General features: G+C 46.6%; 1 protein-coding gene across 1 annotated transcript in view; it reads right to left on the bottom strand.

The window, feature by feature from the left end:
* LARGE (like-glycosyltransferase) overlaps positions 1-26506 on the bottom strand; it is a 419193-nt gene that overhangs the window by 313657 nt on the left and 79030 nt on the right. Inside the window, exon 2 of the mRNA XM_004675709.2 lies at positions 3957-4144. Within this exon, the coding sequence (XP_004675766.1) occupies positions 3957-4062 (106 nt within the window). The 5' untranslated portion in view covers positions 4063-4144. The remainder of the gene's footprint in view (positions 1-3956; positions 4145-26506) is intronic.

Genomic DNA, 26506 nt, shown 5'->3' with positions numbered 1-26506 from the left:
AGAAAGAAAAGCAAAATTCATGATTTTTATGTGCAACTTTCCAATTTTTAATCTCTGGTAACAAATTCAAAAATGGCCGTACTGAGGCCGCTGCCCGCCAGAGGCAGCTGATGTCGGACTTCTCACGATGGGTCCACCTGTCAGGCAGAAATCACCTCGCATATCTAGGTCTGCTGCAGCGCAATGCTGAGGGCTTCTTGCCACCCGTGGCACATGGCTCGCCGGCTCGCACAGGCGGGGACACTGGCCTGCGCGGCCCGGCGTTCACGGCCAGCAGCAAGGGTGCTTCCAGAGCACGTGAGCCGCAGCCCTTATTGGGGTCCCGGAGTGCACAGGTGTCATGTCAAATGGAGAGAATCACTTTTGCAATGAGGGTTTCATGAGAACACCTCAGATCTCCAAGTCAGGGCTATGATCAGCCCCTCGGAGGGGGAACAGTATTCAAACGGTGAGGGAGATCGGGAAGGAAGAAAGGAAACGCAGTGAAATGGCGTGTTAAACATCTACCACAGAAGAAAAGTTTCGTTTGTCAAAAGCATTTGAATTTCAAAGTTAAACAGTGGCATCGATTCGTAAGTCCCAGAGGTTAATAAAATTCCTCTCAACTGAACAGAATGCAAAGCCCACGGAATCATTTCAGATTCAGGTACTAACTTGACTATCAAGATCTACACAGATTGTAAAGCAAACATCAGATCATCCAGAAAAGTGAACACATTGTAACAAGCCCTGATATGACATGCATGAGACCTGCATGATCTTCACACAGATGGAGGCAAGGTCATTATTACCAGCACCCCAAAGACTGTCTCGCGCCCCAGCCCGAACTCTATTCTACTTACAGATTCATTTTTGTCCATTTTGACACCTTTTATCACTGGAATCATATAGAACGTTTGCTTTTGTGTGTGTCTCCTGCGCTCAGCACTGGAAATACATGTTGTTCGTTGCTGTATAGTACTTCCCTCCACAAACAGTCCGCTGTGGATGCATCCCCAGGCATTTCAGGCAATTACACAAGGCACAGCCGTTTACCTGTCTTTTGTGCAAATGTGCACTCACTTGTCTTTGGTAAGTGACTAAGGATAATGGGGGTTTGTAGGGTAGGCTCAGGTTTAGGGGAGAATACCAGAGCTTCCCAAAGTAGTTATACATATGGCTATCTTCCAGACTCAGACCATCCAACAATCTCTCTCTCCCTCTCCCTCCCTCTCCCTCTCTTTTGCTCCCTCTCCCTCTCTCTCATTCCCTCTCCCTCTCTCTCATTCCCTCTCCCTCTCTCTCACTTCCTCTCCCTCTCCTCTCCCTCTCCCTCTCCCTTTCTCCAGCCCTTCAGCTGTTTGCTAAAGCTGATCATGTACCCCGAGCCTCTGTTCTCCAAGGTAAACAGTCCAATTCTTTCCACCAGACTTTATGTAACAAGGTTTAAATTGGCACTGTCATTCACTGAGATTCTCCTGAAGTGCACCGACTTGTCTCGATGGTTTTTAAAGTGTAGAGTCCAGAAATAAATGCAGTGACCCAGCTGTGGGCTTTCTGATTCCAGTGAAAGAAATCTGTCACCTTTTCTGCTCTAACCTCTTGTAACATTCCCACATCACTGGCTCCCAGTTGATAAGCTTGTGATTTGGTTCCAGGGCAGGATTAATGATTAAGCATCATTCTGAGAGACACAGTCCCTACCCCAGCCAGTGCAGTTGTCTCAGAGAATTTTCTTGATCCTTTTGGAGTCCTGTATCTACCTGCCATTCAATGCCATGGATCACAGGCTCTCCACCAGCCAGGGGGTAGAAGAGCAGCCTTCAAGTTGACTTCGACACATCACTAAGCACAGCCAGTTGTGAGCTCTCCATAACCCCGATTAACTGATCAATTTCTAGTCTCTCTTCTTTGGGAAGGATGGTGCGGTCCCTTGAGAGTATGGACTACACCCTGCACGTCTCTCGCCACGTGTTTCAGTCATCTGCTTTACACTCCCAACCACAAATGGGCACAAAGCTAGGGTCCTCCCCCCAGCACCCCCTATGCACAGTGGTTGGTCTCCAGGCACCTGAGGCTATTTAATCAGAGGCAAAACTGAGGGCTTCATGGGAACTCTCCTGTCCATAGGGTTTAGAGATGAGTAGTAAGCAAAAACTTCCTCTGTGCACAAAAACTACCCTGAAAGAAACCATGCCAAAGAGAAGACAAAAGAATGGAGAGAGACTGAGCTACACAAATATCATTTAAAGATCCTGGATCAAACACGTCCTGAAGCCCAATCTACCTTAGAACTTATGGATGCCATTACTTCCCAAATTCCTATCTTGCGTAAAACCATTTTGGGTTGGGTTTCTATCAGTGAGAAAAAAAAAACAAAATTTTCTAATTTTCCTCACAGACACCCCAAGAAGGCATGGGGCACCTCGAACCCCTTGTCAATTTCTCTTCCTCACTGATGTTCCAATCTGCGACACAGCATTGTAGTTTAAAACACCAGCTGTCAAGTTCAATCCAGGCCCCACTATGACTGACTGGACCTGGGGCAGATGCCTGAAGCTACCCTGAGACTCCCTCCTCATCTGAACCTACTTCATAAGGTTACTGTGGCATATTAAAGTCCTCAGTGCAATGCCTGCATTATTGTTGTTATTACCACTATGATGATTCCAAGTCTAGTTATATTATCAAAAATCAGTATTCTCCTGTATTGAAGCTGTGCTAGTACTGGATGCACTTGGCCTTCGTGTATAAAGGCTCTTTCCTTATCCCAGGAAGAATGTCTCCTTATATCTCTTCAAGAAGCAACTGCACCTCACCTTCCCCCTCTGCTCCCTTTGCCAACATCACTCATCGGCGGCCACGGCATAATTTACTGTCCAGCGCACAGAGGAAGCTACAGGACCCCAGAGAATGAAGGGCAGGAAAGTGACCGGGGTGTGGCACTCACCCAGCCTTACCACAGGCACAGACTTCCACCTGGTATTTAGATTCAGCTGAGCTAACTCGGGGCAAATCTTGGAGAGTGAAGTGGAACTCCTAATTAAAAGGTAGCCTTGAGCTGTCAATAAAATTATGCATAAAGGAAATGTTTAAAAACACAGTAGTGACTTTCTTGAGACAGATTTTCATTTGAGATTTTTTTTTAACTCAAGTGTGGGGATAAATAAAAAGAAAGTATACTCTTCAACACTGTCGTTCCTTCCCTCCCCGAAGCTTAGAAAATCATCTTTGATTCGCAAAACATCACACCGCATTTAAAATTGCTGGCTGGAAGAATGGCAAGTCTGGTCTTTTCTACGGATTTCTGGAAAGCCCCAGGGAGGAGCATTTGTTTTGAGTTGTTTGGAGCAGCCAACGCCTTGGTTCAAGCATTCCTGCAACACACTAACGCAGAGCAGGAACACTGACCGCCCTTCGCAGCCAGCCCAGCCTGGGTGCTGCCTCCAGCACCCTGCCACCTCCACATCACAGTGGACGCTGACAGCGGACGCTGTTGGGAACCTCATCTCTCACCTCCTCTTCCTGCGAAGGTCCAGGCCTTTCTCACCGCATTCACGCAGCCCCGGGTTTACAGATATCGCTCCACCCACCGCCAGCAACAATTACAACAAAAATGTGGAAGGTGTGAATCCACCAGTGAATGGAAGGATGCAGGAAACACCAGGCTCCATGAAGAGCTACATGACCCCTCCAGGGCCTGACCTTTTCCTGCCACTGTCACAGTGAGAGACGGCACAGCTGGCACTTGACATGTTGATGCCTCCATCACAACGACGCACGCACACCCTGTCCCAGTTTGCTTTTACCTTTCTGGAATTGCTGACCCCTCCCCAGCCCCCAAAGACCTGGAGAACCCAGCAGCTGTTTCCCTGGAGTCCTCTCTCCATCAGCAGGGCTAGAGGTTCTCCCCAGAGTTCCTGGATGGCTGAGGCTCCCCTCCTCCCCTCCCCTTTCAGGGACACTTCCATTCTTACCTTCGAAGCTCCCAGCAAACAGGTAAACCCAGGTGATGGCTGGGATGCAGAGAAGGGTCAAAGAGGCAGCCAGGAACTTCCGTCTCCCTCTGCAGATTCCCAGCATCCTCTCAGCGGTGGCCACCTCTACTCGCAGTGCCGTTTCTCTGGCCCGGGCGTCAAGTCCTCGGCCTCCCTCATAATACTCTCTGAAAGGAAGAGCAAAGAGGAACGGCTGAGCGCTTAGCACTGTGAGTATATGCAAACTGCATATACTCAAGAGATAATGATGGCATCTGTAGTCCAGTGAAAACCAGACGGCTCCCTAAAAAATAAATAAGGATGCGCCCTCCCTGGTGGCTCAGCAGGTTAAAGCGCAGCACTGCAAGCTGGCTGCAGCTGCCTCAATGTGAGTTTGATCCCCCACCCCAGAGGTGACCCACAAGGCGCGGCAGACCTCGCCTGGCCCGCCCGCTGCTCCCCTCAGCAGTGTACTTTGTTGTCTGAACTAAGACACCTGCTAAAGAAGCATTTTTTAGACCCTTTTAGGGAAGAAGCCCTAACCAGGTGCTGTGCTTTCAAAAAATGGCTAGAAGACGGTCACTCCGAGGGACACAGGTGAAGAAGAGAAACTAACGTAAAACATCCACAGTAATTGGCATAAAGTGACCAATGGGATTTGCATGGATCCTCATGGAAGGATGTATGAGGATGTCGAGTGGCCACGTGCGGTCAAGATGGTGAAGCAGTCCCCCAAGTTCCAGGCAGAGAGATGTTGGGGTGATGGGCAGTAGGTACAAAGAAGAGACCGGACAGCCAGTGTCATGTGCAGAAGACACCCATCTTATCACAGAGGAAAACCTAAAAACGCTCAACAGGAACTGTCTTAATAGTTTCAACTGCTGATAGGAAAGACGTCCAGAAAAGCCTGGAAACCACTCAACCATGCACAGAGTGAGAGACACGCGGTAACCTGCCACCAGCCAGCAGAGGGGCTATGCTCAGACCACAATAGAAAACTGGTCGAGACAGGTCAATGCAGATAGAGGAGAGACCCTGTCATTCTTTCACTTGGGGTATTTGACCAGGAGGAAGTCCTGTGACTTATAAAAGAACTAAATAACCAACAGACCATGAGATCTCATCTCCACCCACCTCCTAATATAGATGTCACACAGGCTGCAATTAGAGAAGTAGCAGGAAGCCCACTTCCCCGTCACACCAGCACCCCCCTCACCTCCCACTGCAGACAGCCTACGAGGCACTGACTTCCCAAAGACCAAATGTCCATGAAGTGACTGGTTGGGGTGTCCCTTTGGATAGTAACACATTGAGTCCTGCTCTCTGTGAGAGTCTGGGAGAAATGTCTTCCCTGCCCTGGTGTTTCTATCCAGTTCATCTTGCATTCCCTCAGACACCTGCAGGTGCTAGATAATTTCCTGCTGAATAGATAATGGGATGAAATTCAGGGGTCTGTGTTCAGCAAGTCGCCAACCATCAACTCCTAATGGAGCTGATCTCAACTATCAACCCTGGCTTCTACAGCCAATTTGACACAATTGTCTAAATGGCCCTCTTTTGTAACAGATGAAAGACCACAGGGCTGGGGGGTGTGGCCAAGAAAATAAAAGCAAAAAAAAAAAAAAAAAAAAAAAAAAAAATCCCTTTAAACAAAGAATTGTTGACTTGAAAAAAGCCCCCCTTAGGGTAGTTTTGCTTTGGAAGCATGGATGCAAACTCTGCCTACAAACTCTGCCACTCACTAAGAATGAGAGTCAGCAGGGAGTGGGATCCCTGAGGAGGGACTGTCTGTGCCATCAGACAATCTGGATTCAGACTCAGATCCCACAGCTGTAACCGTGGCCAATCCCATCTCCGGGAACATCATTGTGTTCTATAACAGGAAGCCACACTCTGGTTGGAGGGCTGCTGGAAGAGTCCTTGAGCGGTCAGATTAGCAAAGGTTCACCCACCACATGGCAAAGGTGATCCTCCATCCATTTTACAGATGAGAAAACCAAGGCCTGGAGAGGTTGAGTAACTGGCCAGAAGTCACACTCACAGGCGTGAGCGGCAGACAGTGCCGAGGTACGCTCTCTTCAGTGAGCTAATGGACTCCCACTACCTTTCCCATAAGCATCGTCCTTTCTGCCATCTAACTTAAATTCTTAATATTGAATCTTATGACTTTTCTTGCTCAGGGTCAAATATAACTGTTTACTCTCATTCTTAAAAAAAAAAAGACAATTATAATTTGAAAGCTATAGATGAATACAGACTTTAGGAGAAATATATGGAATATATATGGAACTGAATTCAAATATCATTAATATTTAAATAGCACTAAGAAATCTCTCCAGAAGACTTATTTTCTACCTTTCCTCACTCCATCTGCAGAAGTTCATTTCAACTGGCACAATTTGTACCAAGTTTTAAAACAGAGTCCAGAGTGGTTTGCATTTTATGATAACACTGGCATCTGAAATTAAACCCAGCAGGTAAAAAATATTCCTTCATAGATTTGACTTTTAAATGACACCCCTGTGCACTAAAAGCACATTTTAAAGAAAGAAATCTCAATTTCTATCAAAAGTTACTTCAGGAAGTCAATACAAGAATCAACACAAGAAGAAAGGAAGAAACAGGAGGTGGGCTGGAAATTACACCCTAGCATGCTCAAATGTCTGCATTAACTAGGAAAACCAGTCCCTAACCTGCTCCTGGCTAGTGGAGGAGACACAAGGCCGTCTGTCAACTCAGAGATCTAAGTATGGTGTCTAAATGCACCTTTCTCAACACTAACATCCAGTTCCAATGTAAGCCCTTTAGTTGATCCTACTAAAGATATAATCCCTAAGTCTCCTCCCATCTGTCTTCACCAATGAAATTTACATTGATGAGAAATTACAGTAAACATGTTGTGAATTTGGGCAGGACCCACCCACCCTTGGGTTAGCAGGCAAGAGAGCAAAGCCATCTTCACAGGCTTCCTTCAGCAGACAGAAATCAAGTCAGTCTTTGCAGATTAGGGAACGAAAGAAGATTTAGCAAGGAGGACCCCGCCTGCAGGGCATTGTTTTGAAAGGGAGAGATTAAATCATACCTTGCCTTCCTCTGGCATCAGCATATCTGTAGGGGGAGAACAAAGTGGAAGAAGAAAGCCTACCAATCAAGAAGAATTACACTAATAACTTCAAGGATGCCTGTTCCTACCTAGGTGAACTAAATTCAAGCCTCTGTTTATCAGAACAGCTGACAGACTAAAACCTGTGGAACCGCTCTCAGGGTTTGAATCCTCATTCTATTTAATGAACTCTTTGTCTAACTATCATTGAGACTTTATTTTCAGTTAGTGTTATCATGAAGTGTTAAAAGCCACAAAAGCAGAATTCAAAGCTAAAGTAAAAGGTGGCTGCAATTCAGAGCAATGTGATAAATGATACATAGTATAAATATCTACAAATCTATAGAGATGCAAAAAAGGCTTCAGTGTTGAAAGCCATCTCTGGTTAGGCGATATAGATAATTACAATACATATGTATTTTTCATAGATTTTATACAGGGAGTATGCATGGCTATTATAATTTTAAAATATTTAAAAGCTTGAAACATTATGTCTTCTTGTTATACTGTTTGAAATTCAAAATACCTCAAAGCAGACAATGTAGTAGTAGAAGTGCCTTAGCTTTACTTTAAATACTAGGACCTGGGAATGAACAACAGGAGAGTGTTGATGGTAACGCACCCTGAAGGGGTGGCTGGTTGCCATTTGAAAACCTCTAGTCAGAATTTCCTATTTCAAACTCCATGATCAACAACACCAGAGGCCAGCTTTTAATTAGTATCATGGAAGTTAAAATTGATTTTTCATGGATGTTCAAGATGTAAGAATTTTCTAGAAACACTGCACAAGAAGAAGGAATGAAAATTGAAGGGACCTCCAAAGCACAAAGACGGGGAAAACGTAAAAAATCCTAACCCTCTCGAACCACTTAAGACCCAAACTTGCCCTACGAGCAAATAACAGGTCTGAGGCAGTGATTCTAAGAGTTAGAACTTAACAGGGGGGTCCCTAGGAAAAGGGGAAGTTCCAGGTTCCCTGCCCTACCCAGAAGGAGGGTGGAGCTGAGCAGAGAAAAAGGAGAGAAGAGAAGGAATGAGGAGAGAGAAGAGAAGGAGGCAGGATGGAGAAGGAGGAGACCTGAGGAAGCCACATGGAGCAGCAAGCATGTGGTGAAGAAACCGTGCTTGTTTACTGACCCTGGGCTGGTGAAGGCAGTTGTGGGTGAGAGACCTGTAGGGAGGTGACTATGGCAGTATTTATACTGACTTTGATTTTGCTCTTTTCCTCCCAGACTTGTCTGGACATTTCTGACCCTTTTCCATGGGTCCCAGCCAGAAGGTGCTTTAGTCTTGTGGCAGCTTTCAGGCCTTGCTTTGGGCCAATCCCTTTTGGGTAGACTTTTGCCCACGAGGGGATGGGTCACTTCAGGTGTTTGATTTAGAAGTTATATTCTTTGTGTTCTGTATTGTATATTTACTGTGTTAAAGTTCCTTTTCATTAAAGTTTTATATGTTTTGTCTTGACGCGGTGGATAGCAGAACCCACTTAGAGCAGGCAGGTTTGGGGCTTCAAGGGTGCCCTCTCCCCCTGTCCTGTAACAAGAAGACGGGCCTACTCCTCCACTCACACACCACAGCTACCTGAGGTTTCCCTGGCAGCGCTCTCTTGTATTTATGAGGCAAAACCAAGTCCTGCAGAGAGGGACTCCCGCACGGGGGTTCACTCCCACCCCAAGTGACTATCCTGCGAGATGTACCTCCTCTCTGGACCTGCCTAGGTGCCTCTTTGGAGCTTCTGTAGCAAACACTGGCCAGGAGGCCTCCTCCCTTTCCTTTTAAACCTCAAGGGCGTCAACAGAAAGCTTATTGAAACAATTCCAGAGTGACTGCGGTACCTAATTGTTGAGGTTCTACTATTCATTCACCCATCCATTCATCCATCCATTCATCCTTTCACCCACCCATCCATTCACTTATTGACCCATCCATCCATCTACTAATTCATTCATTCACTCATCCATTCATTTAGTGAGTGTCACCTTAAATAGCTTACATACAATAACGCAACTGCGCTTTTGCCCATGTAGAAATTAAAATCTAGTGGGCAAGGCAGCCACTAAACAAGTAATCAATCCACTAATTGTGTCATTTAAAATGTGACAAGCACTGTGAAGGAGTCAGAGCACGCTGCAGTGCAGAGAGGGGAGGGGTCACTGAGTCTGAGAGGCTGCTTTGAGTTGACAGCATCAAGCTCTAGATGTGATTAGGTTAGGTTAGGGCATCCAGGTCTGCCAAGAGCAGAGTGATTCATATTCCAGGCAGTGGAAAGCACTTGCAAAAGCCCTGAGGCACGTCCTCGGAGGAAGGGCAGTGAGGCCAGAGGAAAGCAGAACTGAAGGGTGAGGGGCCAGAGGTGAGGACCCAGAGCCACACCGGTCCAGCTGGGCTGCACTGGGCAGGGCCATATGGACGTGCCGAGGAGCTCGCTGTTCATTTAGAGAACGCAGGAGACACTGACTCATTCCTGTGTGATCTGAGTGAGGAGTTTGCTGCAGGATGCAGGGACCCGGATGAGCAACTAGAGAAAAATGCACAGACCTGAGACTTGCTCTAGGGGTTAAAAACTGCAGGGTGTGAGAATGTGTGGATCTGAAAAGATGATGGGGTGAATGAGGCTTGAGAATGACATGGAGGTATCTTATTTGATTTGAACAAAAAGCTACAAGAGGTTGTCCTTTAAGGAGCTGTTGAAAATCTACCAAACAGGCATAGAAGAGAGCTCAGGAGATGAGATCGAGGGAGCAAGTGGTCAAGGCAGATCTTTGCTTGTGTGAATCTGAACACTCAGAGAGAGGCGCACACTGGGTCACCAGCGTGAACCGGTGGAATGGGGGTAGTCATACCTAGGGAGAGAAATGAACCCCGAACCCTGTAACATTCCTGGAGCTTCCCCATCAATGCAGAGGTGCAAGGGGAACATATGGGATCAACATTCCAGTGGAGAGGAGAGTGAGTTCACTAGAGAAAGGACACTGGCCATTTGAAATCAGAAATGATTACAGGGAACACATGCCTTCCTGGCACTGCCATTTCTCACCCCAACATCTGGCTTCCTACACAAAGCCTTGAAAGATTAGCATGGTTGTGTCTCTTCTAGGCTACGGCACTTGGTGAGGACAGCAGAGGGTGGGCGGGCATGCTTGCAGACGGGAGTCGTCATGATGGGCCCTGACCTCAAGCTGAGTAAGAGAGACTGTAGGAAGATCTGGATCTGGACGGGCAGCGATAAAGCAGCCACTGATGATGATGGAAAGGAATTTGTATAATGGCCTCAGCAGCTAATCGGGTGCTAACTGGGGGTGTGTGGGGACATTTCAGGTTTTGGAGGTTGTGCTGCTCTTGGTAACGCCAAGTTCTTAAGTGTGAATCTGGTCACGGTGAAGTGGTGAGTGCTGGAATTGGCCACTTAGATCAAGGACCCGAGATGTAAGAATGTGTGGCGGGAACTGAAGTCTTCGAAGGATAAGGCGATTAACTAGGAGTAGCCAAATAACAGCCAAGGACAGTGAGGACAGGGAGCCGCTGAGCAGGAGGGGGAGCCAGCGAAGTCCACAACAGGATGGCCCAACAATGGGAGATGCTCTCGAGGTATTAGTGACATTAAAACGCAGTAGCTGGACGCTAACGGCCTGGCCAATGGATTCCAAAGTTCACGCAAGCATTGTCGGCTTCTTGCTGTGACTTCCATTAAGCAGGAGAAGGGTGTTTCAGCCCATTTGGGCTGCTATATATACAGCTATTATATAAATGCCATTGACTAGGCTTACACAACACTGTTTCTCACAGTTCCAGAGGCGGGGAGACCTGAGATTCAGCGGCTGCTGAGAGCCCTCTTCCTAGTTCATCGACCACCGTCCTTTCAATGTGTCCTCACATCAGAGGAGAAGGTAAGAGAGCTCTCTGGACTCCAACTCACCATCACCCTGTTCTTGAAGCTACTGTTCATGTCCTACTCACCTCCCAGGTGCCAACCTAACACTGTCCCATCAGGGGTCAGGAGTCAACCCAGGAACGGGTGGAGACACGAACATAGCAATAACAGAGGACAGGAAACTGGCATGCAGGGCGCTCTGGCCCTTCCTCTAGGTAGGACCCCTCACACTTTGGAATTCTACAATTATCTGATTAAATACTCAGTTAATGGCTGCCTTGTCTGTTGGATTTTAATCTCCACTTGGACAAAAGCCACTGCTGGTTTATATTCAACATGTACCCAGGCATGTGGGAGACATCTGGGGAATGGACAGACACATGGACAAATGTCTATTGGTAAAAGAAGTCTGCAAAAGCAACTTGGATGGAGCTGGAAAAGATCATGCTTAGTGAGATAAGCCAGAAAGAGAAAGAAAAATACCGATGGTTTCACTCATAGCAGGAGTATAATGGACCAGGCGAGAAAATAATAAGAATAATGAACAGCCATATACCAGAGACATTTTATGGGGGTGGAATGGGATCAAAAATGGGGGGGGGGGTGCACAGGACTATGGTGATGGCACAAGGGGGATTTGGTGATGGGAAGCCCACAGGGATTACAACTGAGGTGGAAAAATGCACAAAATGATATAAAAATCAACTATTATATTATTTAAAAAAAAAAAGAAAAAAAAGAAGTCTGCAAGAAGGAAAGACCAGCTTCCATCTGGGTGGTCTGGGTGGGGGCACCAGGTGGGGAGAGGTGGGGGGGAAATGAGCTGAGCACACTCAAGAAGTTCCTGCTCTTTCTAAAGAGACCGTTTCTGTGTCTCAAAGGGGGACTATCCCCTGAAACAAATTAGTATTAGGAAGCGATTCTCAGGAAGAACCAATATGTGTAGCCACATAGTATTCTTTCCACCCCCACCTTGGAACACATAAAAAGACTAAGAGGAGTTAATTTTAATAATACATTTCATTTAACGGAGCATGTCTCAGTTGCATTTAATAATAGAAAATATAGTAATAGAAAAGATTATTGAAATATTTTATACTCTCTCATACCAAGTTGCTGAAATCCAGAGTGTATTTTACATTTTAAGAGCACCTCTCAATCTGAACTAGCCACCTTTCAGGTGTCCCAGAGGCCAGGGGCTTGACACCACAGGTGATTATTTGCTAAGTCTTGGCCTCAGCTTATGTAGGGAAGTAATTGTAGTGACAGGAGAGGATGGGTTGAGACTGGGTAGACAGCAGCCTGAGATGGGGGCTGCAGTCATAGAGCCAACTGGAATTAACTGGATGGCTGAGCACTCCGGAAGAAGACAAGATTCACTGGGGGTGACGATAACAACTAGGTTAAGAGTCTCGGGTTATGCTGGGAAGGACACTGGGTTCAACCCCAAGACTTCTGCCTGCAAATGGGATGAGCCATCCTCAGCATGGCCTCCGAGACCTCCAGACTGGGCTCGTGCCAACCTTGCCTTCCAACTCTGACCAAATCTCCCTTCCAGTGCAGGACCCACCCCAATTCCACGTCCTCTACCTGAGTCACCTTCCACTGAACTAACTCCTACCTACTACTGTACGTGAGCCTCTAACAGAGATTCTCGGTGTGGGCAAAGAGGGGTTTGCCACTGCCTGGGGTATATCTGGAATGTCTACAGACACTTTGGGTATCAAGTCTTCAGAGAATGGGGTGCTATTAGCATCTAGTGAGTAGAGGTCAGGGTTAAACACCTTGCAGGCACAAGGGAGCCCTCCAGCAATAGAAAGTTATTTAGACCAAAAATGATTAAGAGTGCTGAGGCTGGCAACCTGGTCTAAGACTTCACTTCTTTGGAGGGAAGCTCATCCCTCATGAAAGCGCTCAGAGCACATTTCCACAGGGCCCATGCCACAGAGACCTGCAGATCCACTGCTCCAAAGATGACCCCCTCTTTCTGGGGAAGTGGTGGGCATGGGTGGGGTTGCTGAGGGCGTTGATAGGTAAGAGGAGGCATACATGGGGAAGGGAAGAGCAAGGATCTGCATTCCATCCTTTTCTCATTTCCACCTCTTCATTCCACCACATAATCTAGATTCTGTTTTTCAAGGGCAGGGACCGCAGTTTAACAGAGATGTCAATGGCAGGCTTGTGAGTGAGTAGCACTTCTGCACAGAGCTCTCTCTGGGCCACACAGGTGGAGAAGCAAAAAGTCAGGGGGAGAAGAATGGAGAAGCCATCAAAAATTTTCACTTACCAACATTAACCTCTTTCAACAATGCATCGCCAAACAGATCTTTAATGCAGATTAATCTTTCGTGAGGATATACACTTTTCCTGAGGTCAGATTACAGCTCTAAGGAAGGCTGATTTTGTGTATTTTTTCCTGAATGTTAAATCAGCTCTTAATCACATCCAAGAGACTACCCATGAAGCCCCCCCATTGGATTGTTTTGGTCTTCATTCTTTTGATTTTCATCCTGGAAATGGATGATTTAAGCAGCCACGCCTCTGCATTACCATTCTGCTTAAGCAGACACTGAAGCATTTAACAAAGGCCGATTCTGCAGACGCCAAGTCGGTCTTCCCAGTTCCTAGGATTATGTGTCTAACTAGCAGAACCCATTCATTCCCCTCTCCATTCCAAGACCTATGGAGTTTTATATAAGTATATCTTGTGGCAAATTACATGAAGAAGGTAGCTCTTTCTTTACCTTTTCTCTAGTCTTCACATTCATCCCATTCCAGGGGAAGTGGTGAGCCCCTACTAGGGTCCCCTCAATTCCAGGCATTAGAGCTCGGGGTTGGAGATGCAAAGATGGCTAGAACAGGGTCTCGCTCTTGAGGAGCCTTGTAAGAGCCTTATGAGATACAGACACCACAAACATGAACACAAGACAAGACTTGGGAGAAATGGAGCAAACATCTGGGCTGAACCAAAATGGTGGAACAATTTCAAAAGCTTGGCAAGGAAAGAGAAATCATTCCTGGCAGAAGGAAATCACTAGAAGTGCGAGGACATTGCTGGGCTCAGTGGTCAGTGCCATCCATGCTTTCCAGAGTCCACTGAGCTGACCTTGAATGTGTCTTAGAAAATTGACCTTCTCCATGGTCATGATTGGCCACAGTGAAAGGAAACACCACAGAGAGTCCCCTTGATATGAATACAAACAAGTATCCTGACTGCAGGATACTTGAATTACTCCATATGAAGACTTCAAGCAGTTATACTTGATCCCCTTGTTCAGTGGCTCCTTGATTTGGACTCCATAAATATCCCTGCTACTAAACCAGATGCCTCTCTTTCTCACGAAGGTGAAAGTGACATAAAATATAAACAACCATGTGCATAATTCAGTGGCATGTAGTAGCTTCAACCTGCAACCACCACTTTTATTTCTCCAAGTTTTCATCACTCAAAAAGAAAAAAATGCACACCCACTCACCAGATCCCTCTCTTTCCCTCCCCCCTGGCAAATACCATGTGCTTCCCATGCCCATGGAGTCAATAATTCTGAATACTCTGCAACACGCTGTGTCTGGCTTCTTTCACTTAACATAATCTTCCTGAGGGTTAGCCCTGTCCTAGCATGCATCAGCACCCCACCCCCAACTGCCCACAGACGCCATCTGTCTCCTCATTGTTAGGTGTAGATATTCTGGCTGTTTCCACCTCATGGCTACTGTGAATAATGCCACAAGAGGCTTGTGGACAAGTTGTCACTTGCGAAGAATGGCTTTCCTAAATGTTAACTAAAACCCTTTTTTCTGTGCATGTGAGAATGGAGCTTTATTATTGATGATGATTTAAAAGTGTAGAAGCTGGCCCCTGGCAGCCCAAGCAACTATTTTAGGTAGAGCAGCTAGGGTCTACCTAGAACTGGCTCAGGTCATGCACTTCACCACACTTGCACCTCACTTAATCCTCTCAAGATGCCTACTACATGTGTGTCACCTTCCAAGGTACAGAGGGGAGAACTAAGGACAGGAAGGGTCCATTACACCCCCATCATGAGGCAGAAGCAGGATGAAACCGGATGGAAAAGTACCCTGCTTGGTGTCTGGCTCAAAGCAATTACTCAATGAATATAAATTAATGAATCATGTACTTAATGATACTTTGATAATTTAAAAACCAAAGAACTGGAAGTGGGGGAGAACCTACAGCCTACTCTTTACTTCCCCCCTCCCCATTAATGGAACTTTCATGATGCCTGGTGCTTAGGGGGTGACAGCATTCATGTCCTAAACCTACACTGATGAGACCACAAACAAAGTGACCTGAAATATGCCATCTCCTATAGTTTGAAGTCGATGGTCAAGGTGTGAGCAGGCCATGCCCCCCGTGGAGGCAATGGGGGAAGCTGTTTCAGGCTTCTCCTAAGTGGTTGGTGGCAGCTCAGTCCCAGTCTCCACGTGTCATCCACGGTGTGTGTACCTGGTTACAAACTTCCCCTTGATCAGGAAACTCATCCTAACACAGTGTGACCTCATATTAGCTTATTTCAGCCACAATGATCCCATTTTCAAATAAGGACATTTTCTAAGGTCCAAAGAGTTATGAGTTCAGCGTAAGAATCCTGAGGGGGAGAGAATGGGTATATATAGTCAGCCCAAAACAACTATCTCACATCATGTGAAAGTCAAGAAGAAAAGCACCACAATGCAGAGTCAGGAAGAGGCATTTCAGTTATGGAGGGGTCAAGGATGCCCAGTCCCTAGAAGCTACTGGCAGAGAGCAACAGGACTGAGTCCAGGCAGCTGGAGGATGGACAGGATGACATGACAGCCACCATGGATCTCCACATCCTCAGTAGTGTACAAGAAAAAGCATGGAGTCAGACTCTGGGATCTATAGTTCTAGTCCTGCTCAGCCAGCAAAACTCTCTTTTCTGCTACTCATCATCCAATCAAAATAAATGTGGGTTCCCCAAGCTAGCTTCTAGAATACAGCAAGTGCAGTTCCAAAATTTACCCAGTAATAGAAATCCTTCCTCTGCATGGGTACAAAGCTGTTGATGGCTTCCAATGATCGTGGACTTAGGTCAAGGGAAGAACTTACAGCTAATGTTCCAAAGTTAGAGACCCAACCACAGGCATCCAGGTTTTAAAAAAAATCAAGCTGTTCAAATCTATCTCACTCTCACAACATCAGACCGAAACAGTGCAGAAAGCAAGGAGTCTATTTAATAGGTGCTAGTTCATTAGTTGTGAAGCTGCCAGAAGAACCCCATGGCTGTGACAATATACACAAGCTGTCCCCATCTCAGAAGTCAAGCTAAATGTTTTCCATTTTTATCACCCAATTCATAACCTTGCTGTCTGGCTTTAAGAATCAATAGTGTGGTGGTTTTGGTATCCAATAAATTTGTCTTAGTTGGGTCATTTTTCATTCCCCACGCCACTTGAAAAGAGCAAGATAAAGTAAATTGCTCCTTTCATGGTATTTGTTTTTTTCAAATCTATAATTCCACATTGGCATGTTCCACAAACCAGTGTAGAAGGAAAGGAGGCAGCTCTCAGAAGTCCCATCCCAAGATCAACAAGCTTCAAACTAGGCTCAACCGATTTAACAAGTTTCACATGGGCAGAGGCCAACTGATGTACCCAAGGTCACCCATCATTCACCTAGCAAAGAAATTTCTCCCAGCACTTACAAAGTGTCAAACCTTGTACTAGCAATTTTTATGAATTATCTCAGTCCTCACAAGCTGCCTGAAGAAATGCCACTGTTTTGTACACACACACAAATATACAGCACATTTATTGATTTTTTATGTTTATATGGAACACTGAAACTGAAAAAAGAAAGCAATTCTGTTTTGGAGGATGAAAGAAAGCAGCAAGAAACTTCAAGTACAAGTATGCATTAAGACAAATCTATATATGCAGGTACAACTGCAGCCACCGAGTGTAAAGGAGATACTGGGGAGGGATTCTCTCTCTCACAAATGATCATAACAACAAACGGGGTGAGACAGGAAGGGAAGGAATTAAATCTAGATGGAGTGCTGGGTTTTTACCACTACCACCACCACCATATCAACACCTATATTTTATGTTTACAGGGCCTAACTGCGTAAAGATGCATGACCTGAAAGCATTCAACATGGGAGAGAGAGAAAAACCCTTTAAGCATCTGCCATGTTGATGTCTTTTGCAGCAACTTGGATGGAGCTGAGATCATGCTTAGTGAGATAAGCCAGAAAGAGAAAGAAAAATACCGGATGGTTTCACTCATAGCAGGAGTATAATGGACCAGGCGAGAAAATAACAAGAATAATGAACAGCCATATACCAGAGACATTTTGTGGGGGTGGAATGGGGAATGGGATCAAAAACGGGGTGGGGGGAGGGAAATGCACGGGATTATGGTGATGGCACATGGATGACTTGGTGATGGGAAACCCGCGGGGATTACAATTGAGATGGGAAAAAAAAATGTACAAAATGATGTAAAAATAAACTGTTATAAAAAAATAGCTCCTGATTTAGATCAAAGAGTCCAGTGACATTAACAAGTCTCTTACTAAAAAAAAAAATGAAACAAAACACTATTTAAAGTAGAGTCTTCATAATAAGTTTAGGAAATAAAGCATTTTTTCAAAAAAAAAAAAAGAATCTGCCATGTTGAAATCCATAGAAACAGAAAGTGTGGGCCCTCCCTGGTGGTGCATCTGGCTGAAGCGCTGCACTGTGAAGCTAAGCCAACCTGTGGCCATTTCAGTGCAAGTTCGATCCCCAGCCAAGGAGGTGACCCACATGGCACAGCCGACCTCTCGTGCTCGCCCACTACTTCCCTCAGCAGTGTACTTTGTCAATCTGCCTGCTCTGCCCCCACTCTGTTTCTGGTGAATATTCTCACTGCCCCTGCACCTCTGGCTGTACCCCAGTTCTGTATGCATAAATAAATAAATTTAAGAAAAAGAAACAGAAAGTGTTTGCAAGAGACTCAGGAAGGGGAGAATGGGAGTGAATGGTCATGAGTATGGGTTTTCCTTGTGGGATGAGAAGAATGTTCTGGAACTAAATAATAGCAACAGTTGCATGTCTATGTGATTACACCAAAACCCCCATTGGATCACATACTTCAAAAGGGTGACGTTATGGTTTGAATTATACCTCAATTTAAAAAATGATAAGAAAACCAGATCAATGCAGCTTGGGGCTTAACAACACAGACCTGTCTCCAAGACTCACAGTAATCGCAGAGCCCAAATGTCAATCACAGTCCATACTGGAAACACACACACATACACAACACACACACACCAATTTGTTCTTGTTTACAACTACTTTTAAGCTGTTTGTCAGACACAATGAATTTGTCTGCCAGATGAAATCTCAATTTTCTAAGTTCATTAGCAGCTGATGAACAGAAAGGGTGACCATGGTGATTTAATAATTTGGCCGCGACTATTGTTAAAGCCACTTAAAAAAAAACAAATACCCAAGCTGTCAAGAGAGAAAGAAATGTATTTGATGCAATTTGTGCACCATTTCTGTTCACACAGGAGCAGATAGTTACAGACCTGCTGTATGAAGTTGCCACGACCAGGCAGGAGGGTAGAAAGACAGAGAGGTGGCCGGGACCTGAGGAAAGGCAGCGCTGGAGTCCACAGGCAGCATCCCACTGCCTGGAGGCCGGCTCTGACAGCCTTTTTTATTCTGTATTTTTTTTAACCCTAAAGCTAGATAAAACATGCTCTCACATGATAAAACCTGAGATCCTTAGGAAATGAGGAATTCCTCAAGAAGCCTTCTAGGCCTCCGTGGAGCATGCTATTCACAGGCAGCAAAGACGGGAACATTGCTGTCCAGGTTCTAAGGCAGCCCTTGTTAGAAGGAGAAATCTAGGGTCCTTCCCGGTGGCGCAGCAGGTTGCAAAGCTGGCTGTGACCACTTCAGTGCAAGTTCAATCCCCGGCCCTAGAGGTGACCCACATGGCGCAGCAGACCTCTTCTGACCTGCCCACTGCTCCCCTCAGCGTGTAGCTCATTGGCTGACCTATTCTGCTCCCTACTCTGTTTCTCATGAGTTTTCTCACGGCCCCTGCACCTCTGGCCTGTACCCCAGTTCTGGTATTGCATAAGTAAACAAAATCTTTAAAAAATACGCAGCGGGTTAAAGCGCTGCACTGAGAAGCTAAAAAGCCACTTCCGCATGAGTTCAATTCCCGCCTGCCCCGGAGGAGACCACATGGCGTGGCAGACCTCTCCTGACCCGCCCGCTGCTCCCCTCAGCAGTGTACTTCGTTGATCTACCTGTTCTGCTCCCCACTCTGTCTCTGGTGAGGCCTCTCACCACCCCTGAGCCTCTGGCCTGTACCCCAGTTCTGTATGTACAAATAAATAAATCTTTAAATAATAATAAAAATAATAATAATAAATAGGCCCTCCCTGGTGGCACAGCGGGTTAAAGCACTGCACTAAGAAGCTAAAGCCACCTCAGCATGAGTTTGATCTCTGCCTGCCCCTGAGGTGCGGCAGACCTCTCCTGGCCCTCCCGCTGTTCCCCTCAGCAGTGTACTTTGTCGATCTGCCTGTTCTGCTCCCCACTCTGTCTCTGGTGAAGCCTCTCGCCACCCCTGAGCCTCTGGCCTGTACCCCAGTTCTGTATGTACAAATAAATCTTTAAAAAATAAATAAATAATAAATAAATATGATAAACACATATTTGATTTTTTTTTAAAAGGAGAAATCGAGTGTTTTACTATACAATGCAAAAGAAAACCATGGTTCTTTCAAGCGCATAAGGGGAATAATAAAACATCCCCATCATTTCCGTCCATTTCGCCCCACTGCCAGTGATGGAGGCGAAGGGCATTTTTCAGAGCAATTCCTCCCTTTAGTCGCAACCTTTGAACTTCCATCTCACAGTGTTCCAAGCTGAGCGTGGTTACCTAAAGGGTGGATTCTTCTTTCCAAGAGATGGGAGATGGTTTCAAACAGAGTGACCTTATAAAGTCGCACTGAGAGGGAGGCTGGGAGCTAGCTCTTGCCACTCCCTCCAGAGGCCTGGACACATTCATCTTCCAGATCTTTCTCTTCCTTATCCCCTTAGCGGTCCCTGGAGGTCTAGACTCAGTCCTCTCTCCTCCTCAGGGACTCTCTCTTCCTCACTTTGTGCCACCTCTACGAGATTACGAGATACTCACTTGCAAATTTATTTTATCATCCCCCTCCCCCCTGGGGTGTGAAATCCAGGCTGATTGTGTCTTTCTAAGTAAATGAATAATGGGAATAGGTTTACCCAATTTTAAGCAGGAATCAGAGAAACTCTTTAAAGACCTTTGAAACCTCTGACTTAAATGGGCTGGTGACCTCAATCCAGAGGTGATGCTATCCATCCTTACTAGGAAATGAGGGGGCCAGTCTAGGCTTTTTTTTTTTAAAGATCTCCAGGGTGAAGTCTCAACATTCTTTTGAAATGTCTTTTAATTGCTAGAATTTCAGACTTCACATTTGACATTAAATATTTCAAAACCAAGTAAAAAAATACACCGGTTGTTTGAAATGCCTTTTTGCAAATTATCGACCCACTTACTACTTCTTCATGCTCCATTCAAAGGTCACCTTCTCCGTGAAACCTTCCCCACCAAGCAAATCTTCAAATGGCCCAAGTGAGAAAATCAAGGGTCTATTTCAGTTTGTGAAAAACGTCATTTATAAGTTCCAGAGGACTTAATGAGCAAGTTACTCCCTCCTCCTTCAGTCTCCAGGGTGGTGCTGACATGACCTTACGGCCAACAGTTAAGCAAGGACACTGAGAACCATCCAGGCTTACCGGTGTAAGCGGCATCTGGCCAAGACTTCAACAGTTCAGCTCTTTGGTTATCTCATGCTTGTGGGGGGGCAGTCGCCATGTCTTATTACCATAAATGTATTTATGTAAATAACAAAGTCTTTAGCAGATGTGTCCAAGCACTGAACAGCAAGATGGAAATGAGTTTACAGAGCCTGCCCAATTATAAACTCATGAGGGCAAAACATCCACGGGTGTCCAGCTGGTTCTCGGCCGAGTGGTGGCCTTGGCCAGCACCTGGAAGCTGCAGCCACCCAGCACGGCCCCGAGGCCGGGACTCCAGGCGCAGCCTGAATCTGCAAGGACACAGCAGGCTGTACACCCAGGCTTCTTGGTCTAGTCCAAGCCTGCTCCCATTAGGAACACTGCACCAAAGGGCTTCAATAGCCAACAAATATCTGTATTGACTACTCAACAGAAATCGCTGTAATTCACGCACTCCAGCTCCCCTCACCTTCTCTGACCCTGCCTGGCATGGCTGACACCTGAGACTCCAGAAGTTCACCTCCTTGGCCAACACCAACTCACAGGCGCCGCCTTCCTGGGTGCCCAGGGCAGGAGAAGCTCCGGAAGGTGCCAGAGCTCAGTCAGTCTCATTTGGAGGTTCCAGCAGGGCAGCACGGCTGCCGGACACCCGACGGAAGCAGGTCCTTGTCTGCGCGGGAAGGCTGTGCTCTTCGGCCCAGTTTGCAATGTCTGGAGGGCTTGCAGGAGCCGGAGCGGAAGGAGACCGGCAGCATAGACTGGACCTCGAATGGACGCCACGCCAAGGCCGGGCTGCCCTCCGGCTGCAGCCACGAGTATAGACAACTGCGAGAAAGACAGGCCAGCACCCATTCCCTCTCACCTGAAGGCGGCCCTGCTTGGGAGTCCTCAGTGAGGCGCAACTTCCAGGACATCCCTAAGCGACCTCAGCCAGTGAGCAGACGCTGCACCCAGATCCAAATGTCCACAAAGGGAACTTCAGCTATGGCTCCTCCTTTATGGGGGATGCAGCCCTGAAGATAAACTCATCAGAGTTTCGGCTCAGACGTGCCTTTCACGACTGCGACCACGGCAGAGGGGCTCATTTTTCAGAGGTCTGATCTGGAGGTGAGCTGAGCTCGTCACCCAGGTCCCGGCATACTCCCGACACCCCTCCACCAGCTGCAGGGAGAAGCTGTAGAAAGCAGGCGCTTCCCGGCTCTGTGCAGTGTGCGTGGGGGTTACAGATAAGGGGTGAGTCCCGAGACTGTCCATGCTGCTCTCCAGGGCAGCCCTCACTCCCAGCAGAGGCTCCAGGGTGGGGAGAGCCTACATTGGGACTCCCCGGCCCATACCATTGCCTGCAATAAAGAACAGCAGCACTGAGGATTGTGGTCACCTCGCTGGGCAGCTGGCTTCTGGGCTTCCTTGGTTCGCACCTGGATCCAGGATTATTCCTCTGGATTCTAGAGTTTTCTTTTTCTCCGGAACATGGCTGGTAACACGCTGGCCCGTGTCAGGAGGAGAGCCGAGGCCATGGAGACACATCGGTAGGATGTGTCTCCAGTGGGGAATGAAGACCCGATTGTCCTGGGCAGATGTGAGACCATCGTTGAGAAGGGAGACTGGAGGGGGGCCCAGGCCCTGACTGGCTCACACCACGAGCGTCTCTGAGACAGAGGTGGCGGCCAGGCCTGCAGGCCACTTGCTCTACCAGAAGGGAGGGCTGTTTTTGTAGACATAGGAAATACGACTCTGAGCACACACACAGATGCCCTGTTAAAAGAGTAAATCTCCATAGCAAGGTGCAGCTTCGTGTCCGGCCACTGGTGAGGGTGAGCTGAGCCCAGAGAAGCTAGAGAGGTCCTGCAGGAGGCACATGGGACAGATCTCTGAAGGGGGCCCGCTTGCTTCGCAGCTTTGGACTTAAACAGGGGACTTGGGGACATGAAAGGATATATGGGGGTCGGGAGAGGCAGAGACACTCGGAAGAGGCTGGGTGAAGGCCCGTTGGGGAGGCTGACGATGGCAGCCATTGTACTTTGATTTGACTCTTTTCCTTCCAGACTTGCCTGGTCCCTTCTGCCCCTTCTCTAGGGTTTCTCTGCTAGAAGGGGCCTTAGATTTGTGACAGGCCTTCGGGCCTCGGCACCCTGCTCGAGCCAGCCCAGTTTGGCTGGGCATTTACCCACAGGGGTTGGCTAGCTTTGGGTGTTTCATGGGCAACTATTAGCCTTTCTTCTCTTCGCTCTCTAATCCCATTAAAGTTCTTTCACACTAAGAGAAGGCTTTGTCTTTAGGCAGAGGGCAGAACCCATTTAGAGCTACTTTGGGGAGCCAGGAGGCGCCTCATCCCGCCTTCCAATACCTGCCTGAAAGTGGAGGGGCTGGTCGTATGAGAAAGAATGCTTTTGTGTGTTGGTGTAGGGAAATCCTCCTCGTGGGGAAAAAGCAAAATAGGAATCTCTTCAGAGGAGTCACACTGGAGCAGGGATGTAACGAATGGACTCAAATTTGCTGCAACTGAGAGACAGTGTGTGTGTGTGTGTGTGTGTGTGTGTGTGTGTGTGTGTGTGTGTGTGTGTGTGTGGTCACACTTGTATTCAGAAAGGAAGCAGGGAGAAAGAAGCTTCCTGTCCCATGCACCTTCTGCTAATGTTAATCCTCAAGATCCCAGACTCCTAAGCTTTGGTTATGTCTCATGTGGGTCACCTCCCTGGCTGGGGATCGAACTTGTGCTGCAGATAGCTTCCTAGTGCTGTGCTTTAACCTACTGTGCCACCAGAGAGGGCCCAATGCCATGTCTTATTAACTCTGTTTATTTTCATCATAAAAAGTAATTATAGATGCATCAAAAGTTGCAAAAATAGAACAGAGAGATCCTGTGTACTCTTCACCAGTCTCCCTCACCCCTAGTCACATCTTACAGAACTATAATCATTATCACAAGCAGGAAATTAGCATTGGCACAATACAATTAACGAGGCTGTGGGCCTTACTGGGGTTTTACTCATTCTGGCAGCATTAGGGTTTTTACGGGTGTTTGTTTTTGTCTTTGGGAATAATTCAAGACATTTTATCATATGCATGGATTGGATGTGTGGGGATATCACCTCAATCAAAATACAAAACTACTCTGTAATCCCAAGAATCTCCTTTGTGCTGCCCTATTAGATTCACCCCCAACCACTACTGAACTTAGAGAGATTTTTACATATACTACAGAACAGTCTTTCATCACATGGGTGATTTGCATATTTCTCCTTAAGTTAGCATCAAAATTTTTTTTAAGATTTATTTATTTATGCATACAGAACTGGGGTACAGACAAGAGGTGCAAGGGTGGTGAGAGGATTTACCAGAGACAGAGTGGGGAGCAGAACAGGCAGGTTGACGAAGTACACTGCTGAGGGGAGCAGCGGACAGGTCAGGAGAGGCCTGCTGCGCCATGTGGGTCACCTCCAGCGCCGGGGATCGAATACACACTGAAGTGGCTGCAGCTAGCTTGCAGTGCTGCATCCTAACCCTTTGTGCCACCAGGAAGAGCCTAGCACCATCATAGTTTTTCAGCATCCTCTTAACGGACTTCTCTACCAAAGCAACATTTTAAATGTTGGTGAAATCAATATATCTAATTTTTTGTGATAAGAGTTATGCTTTGGGTGACCCACTTTTTTATTCCACACTTAGCAGAATTATCCAAGCAAATTACTGAACCATCTGTGACTCAGTTTCCTCACCTGCAAAATGGGGAGGGCATTGTGCACTAGCTCATGAGGTATGTGAGCATGCTCTGAAGTGTTCTGGAACAAGGTCTCTCTCTGCTTTAGTAGACAAGAGCAAAACCATCTGCACAGACCTGAAGTCTGAAACAGCCATGCAAAACCTGCTGTGGACCCCGCTTTTCACCCCTGCTGAAGACCAAGGAAGAGGATAGAGAAGATGTAACACTGGGCCTCACCCTTTGCCTCTCTAGTACATTCTTAGAGAGGAAGAGATCAAGGCCCAGGGTTGCCTTTTTCTGCACAGACAGAGCATTGAGATACCTCTGGTTCCAAACAACAGAGAGCCAGAAGCCTCCTAGCAAGAATAATTACATCTTTAATGTCCATGACTCGCTGTTTCCACCTATAAAAACTAAATTCAAATTTGTGTTTGTTGGAACACTTCTCAGAGTAAAATCTGTTGGACTGTTCCCAGGTTCAAATCCTCACTTTGATTATCTAATAAACCCTTTGTTGTTGAGACTCTGTTTCCAATTAGCAGTTATTACAAGAATTAAGAATTGAACTATAGAAAGTCCTTAAAGCAGCGCCTAACACACAGCTTTGCTGTCATTATTACTCCAGCTCACTCATGATAATAACTTCCTTTGTCTTCAGACCACCTTCTAAAACTCCTGAGAGGAAAGGCCTGATAATTAAATCTAGAAAAATGCAGGGTTAACAAGCATCAGTGCAAGGGAAGGATTTAGTTGAGACTGAGTTGACTAAGGAATGTTCTTCACACAGAAATGAGGCCAAGTTCCTCAAACAAAAGGTAAATCAGAAACAAAAGGAATTCTGACCCCAGGCAAAGCCAAAAATAAAAGCGATAATTTGGCTCCTTCAACTCACAACTGCTGACTCCACAGTCACTTACTCCTGCTGCAAATGACTCAGAATTGCTAAGAGGACATCTGGAAAGGAGCCAGTCCCAGGAGCTTTTAGGGAAGAGTTCATAGGCCCTGTGGAATGTTCCAGACCACTCCGTTTGGGTGCCTTTCTTTGATTACCACTGTGGGTGAATGAGGGTAACTGCCCCTTCCATTTGGGGATGGCTCTGTCCCCAGTCATGGGCTATAGGGGTGTCTGAGTCATCCACCACAAAGCTGAATGCAAAGAAAACTTGAACATCTGGGGAACTCCCACAGGAGAGGCCCTGTGTCTCTGTCCTCAACAGTCACACAGGCATGGGCAGAGGCACCCCCGGGCTCATCTCCTTGTTTGGCTGATCTCCTTGGACACAGGGTGGACAACACCCCCACTTGGCATACCCTCTCTCTTCCCACAAGGATGAATTAGGCACCTGCTCCTGTGTGGGCTGAGGGGGATGTATGAACATCACTTCTGCAGCTGTGCAAATCAGATCATCCCAAGATTCTGGAAGCCCCGCTCTGGCACAGAGCATTTTGAGCTAAGAACAGAGAAAACCCTTGAGGCTGAGAAGGGTCTTGCCTTGCCTAAATTCTTCATTCTTCCCTAGTCAAAGAAGAGATAATCACATGCTGAGCTTCTGTCCTTTTCTTAAAGGAGGAGCAATCACTATTCCCTCTTTTATGGCCTAGAAGAATGTACTGTTGGAGGGCTTTGGCTAGGTTTATAGGTGAACATGTCCTCTAGCTAAGAATCTTTATTTTCAGATCCTTTCTTACCTGTCATGTAAAATCGCCATCACTACTGTTCAAAATTTAAGCGCCAGTTTCCAAAACATAGGATAAATATTCCTGATCAATCCATTATTCTTTAGAAATTATACTCATGTAAATTCTCTATATGGATGTCTGATGCTGCTTTGATTACTCATCCCGCCCAAGAAGAGCGCAAGGATGTAAGGGAGTAACACTTTCCACCTGGGCATACTTGTTTCCATGTCTCTCTCCCTCGCTCTAGACAACACCCCGGGAGACAAGAACCCCACTCAAGTCATTAATACGCCAGTGCTTGGCACACTGCCTGACAAGTAATCAGTGCTCAGTAATGGCACCAGCTGCCTGGCAATGTCAGATGGGTGGATGGG

The sequence above is a fragment of the Condylura cristata genome, unplaced genomic scaffold, assembly GCF_000260355.1.
Source record: "Condylura cristata isolate star-nosed mole 26May11 unplaced genomic scaffold, ConCri1.0 scaffold00004, whole genome shotgun sequence".
Lineage (NCBI taxonomy): Eukaryota > Metazoa > Chordata > Mammalia > Eulipotyphla > Talpidae > Condylura > Condylura cristata.
This window is presented reverse-complemented; position numbering and strand designations above follow the sequence as displayed.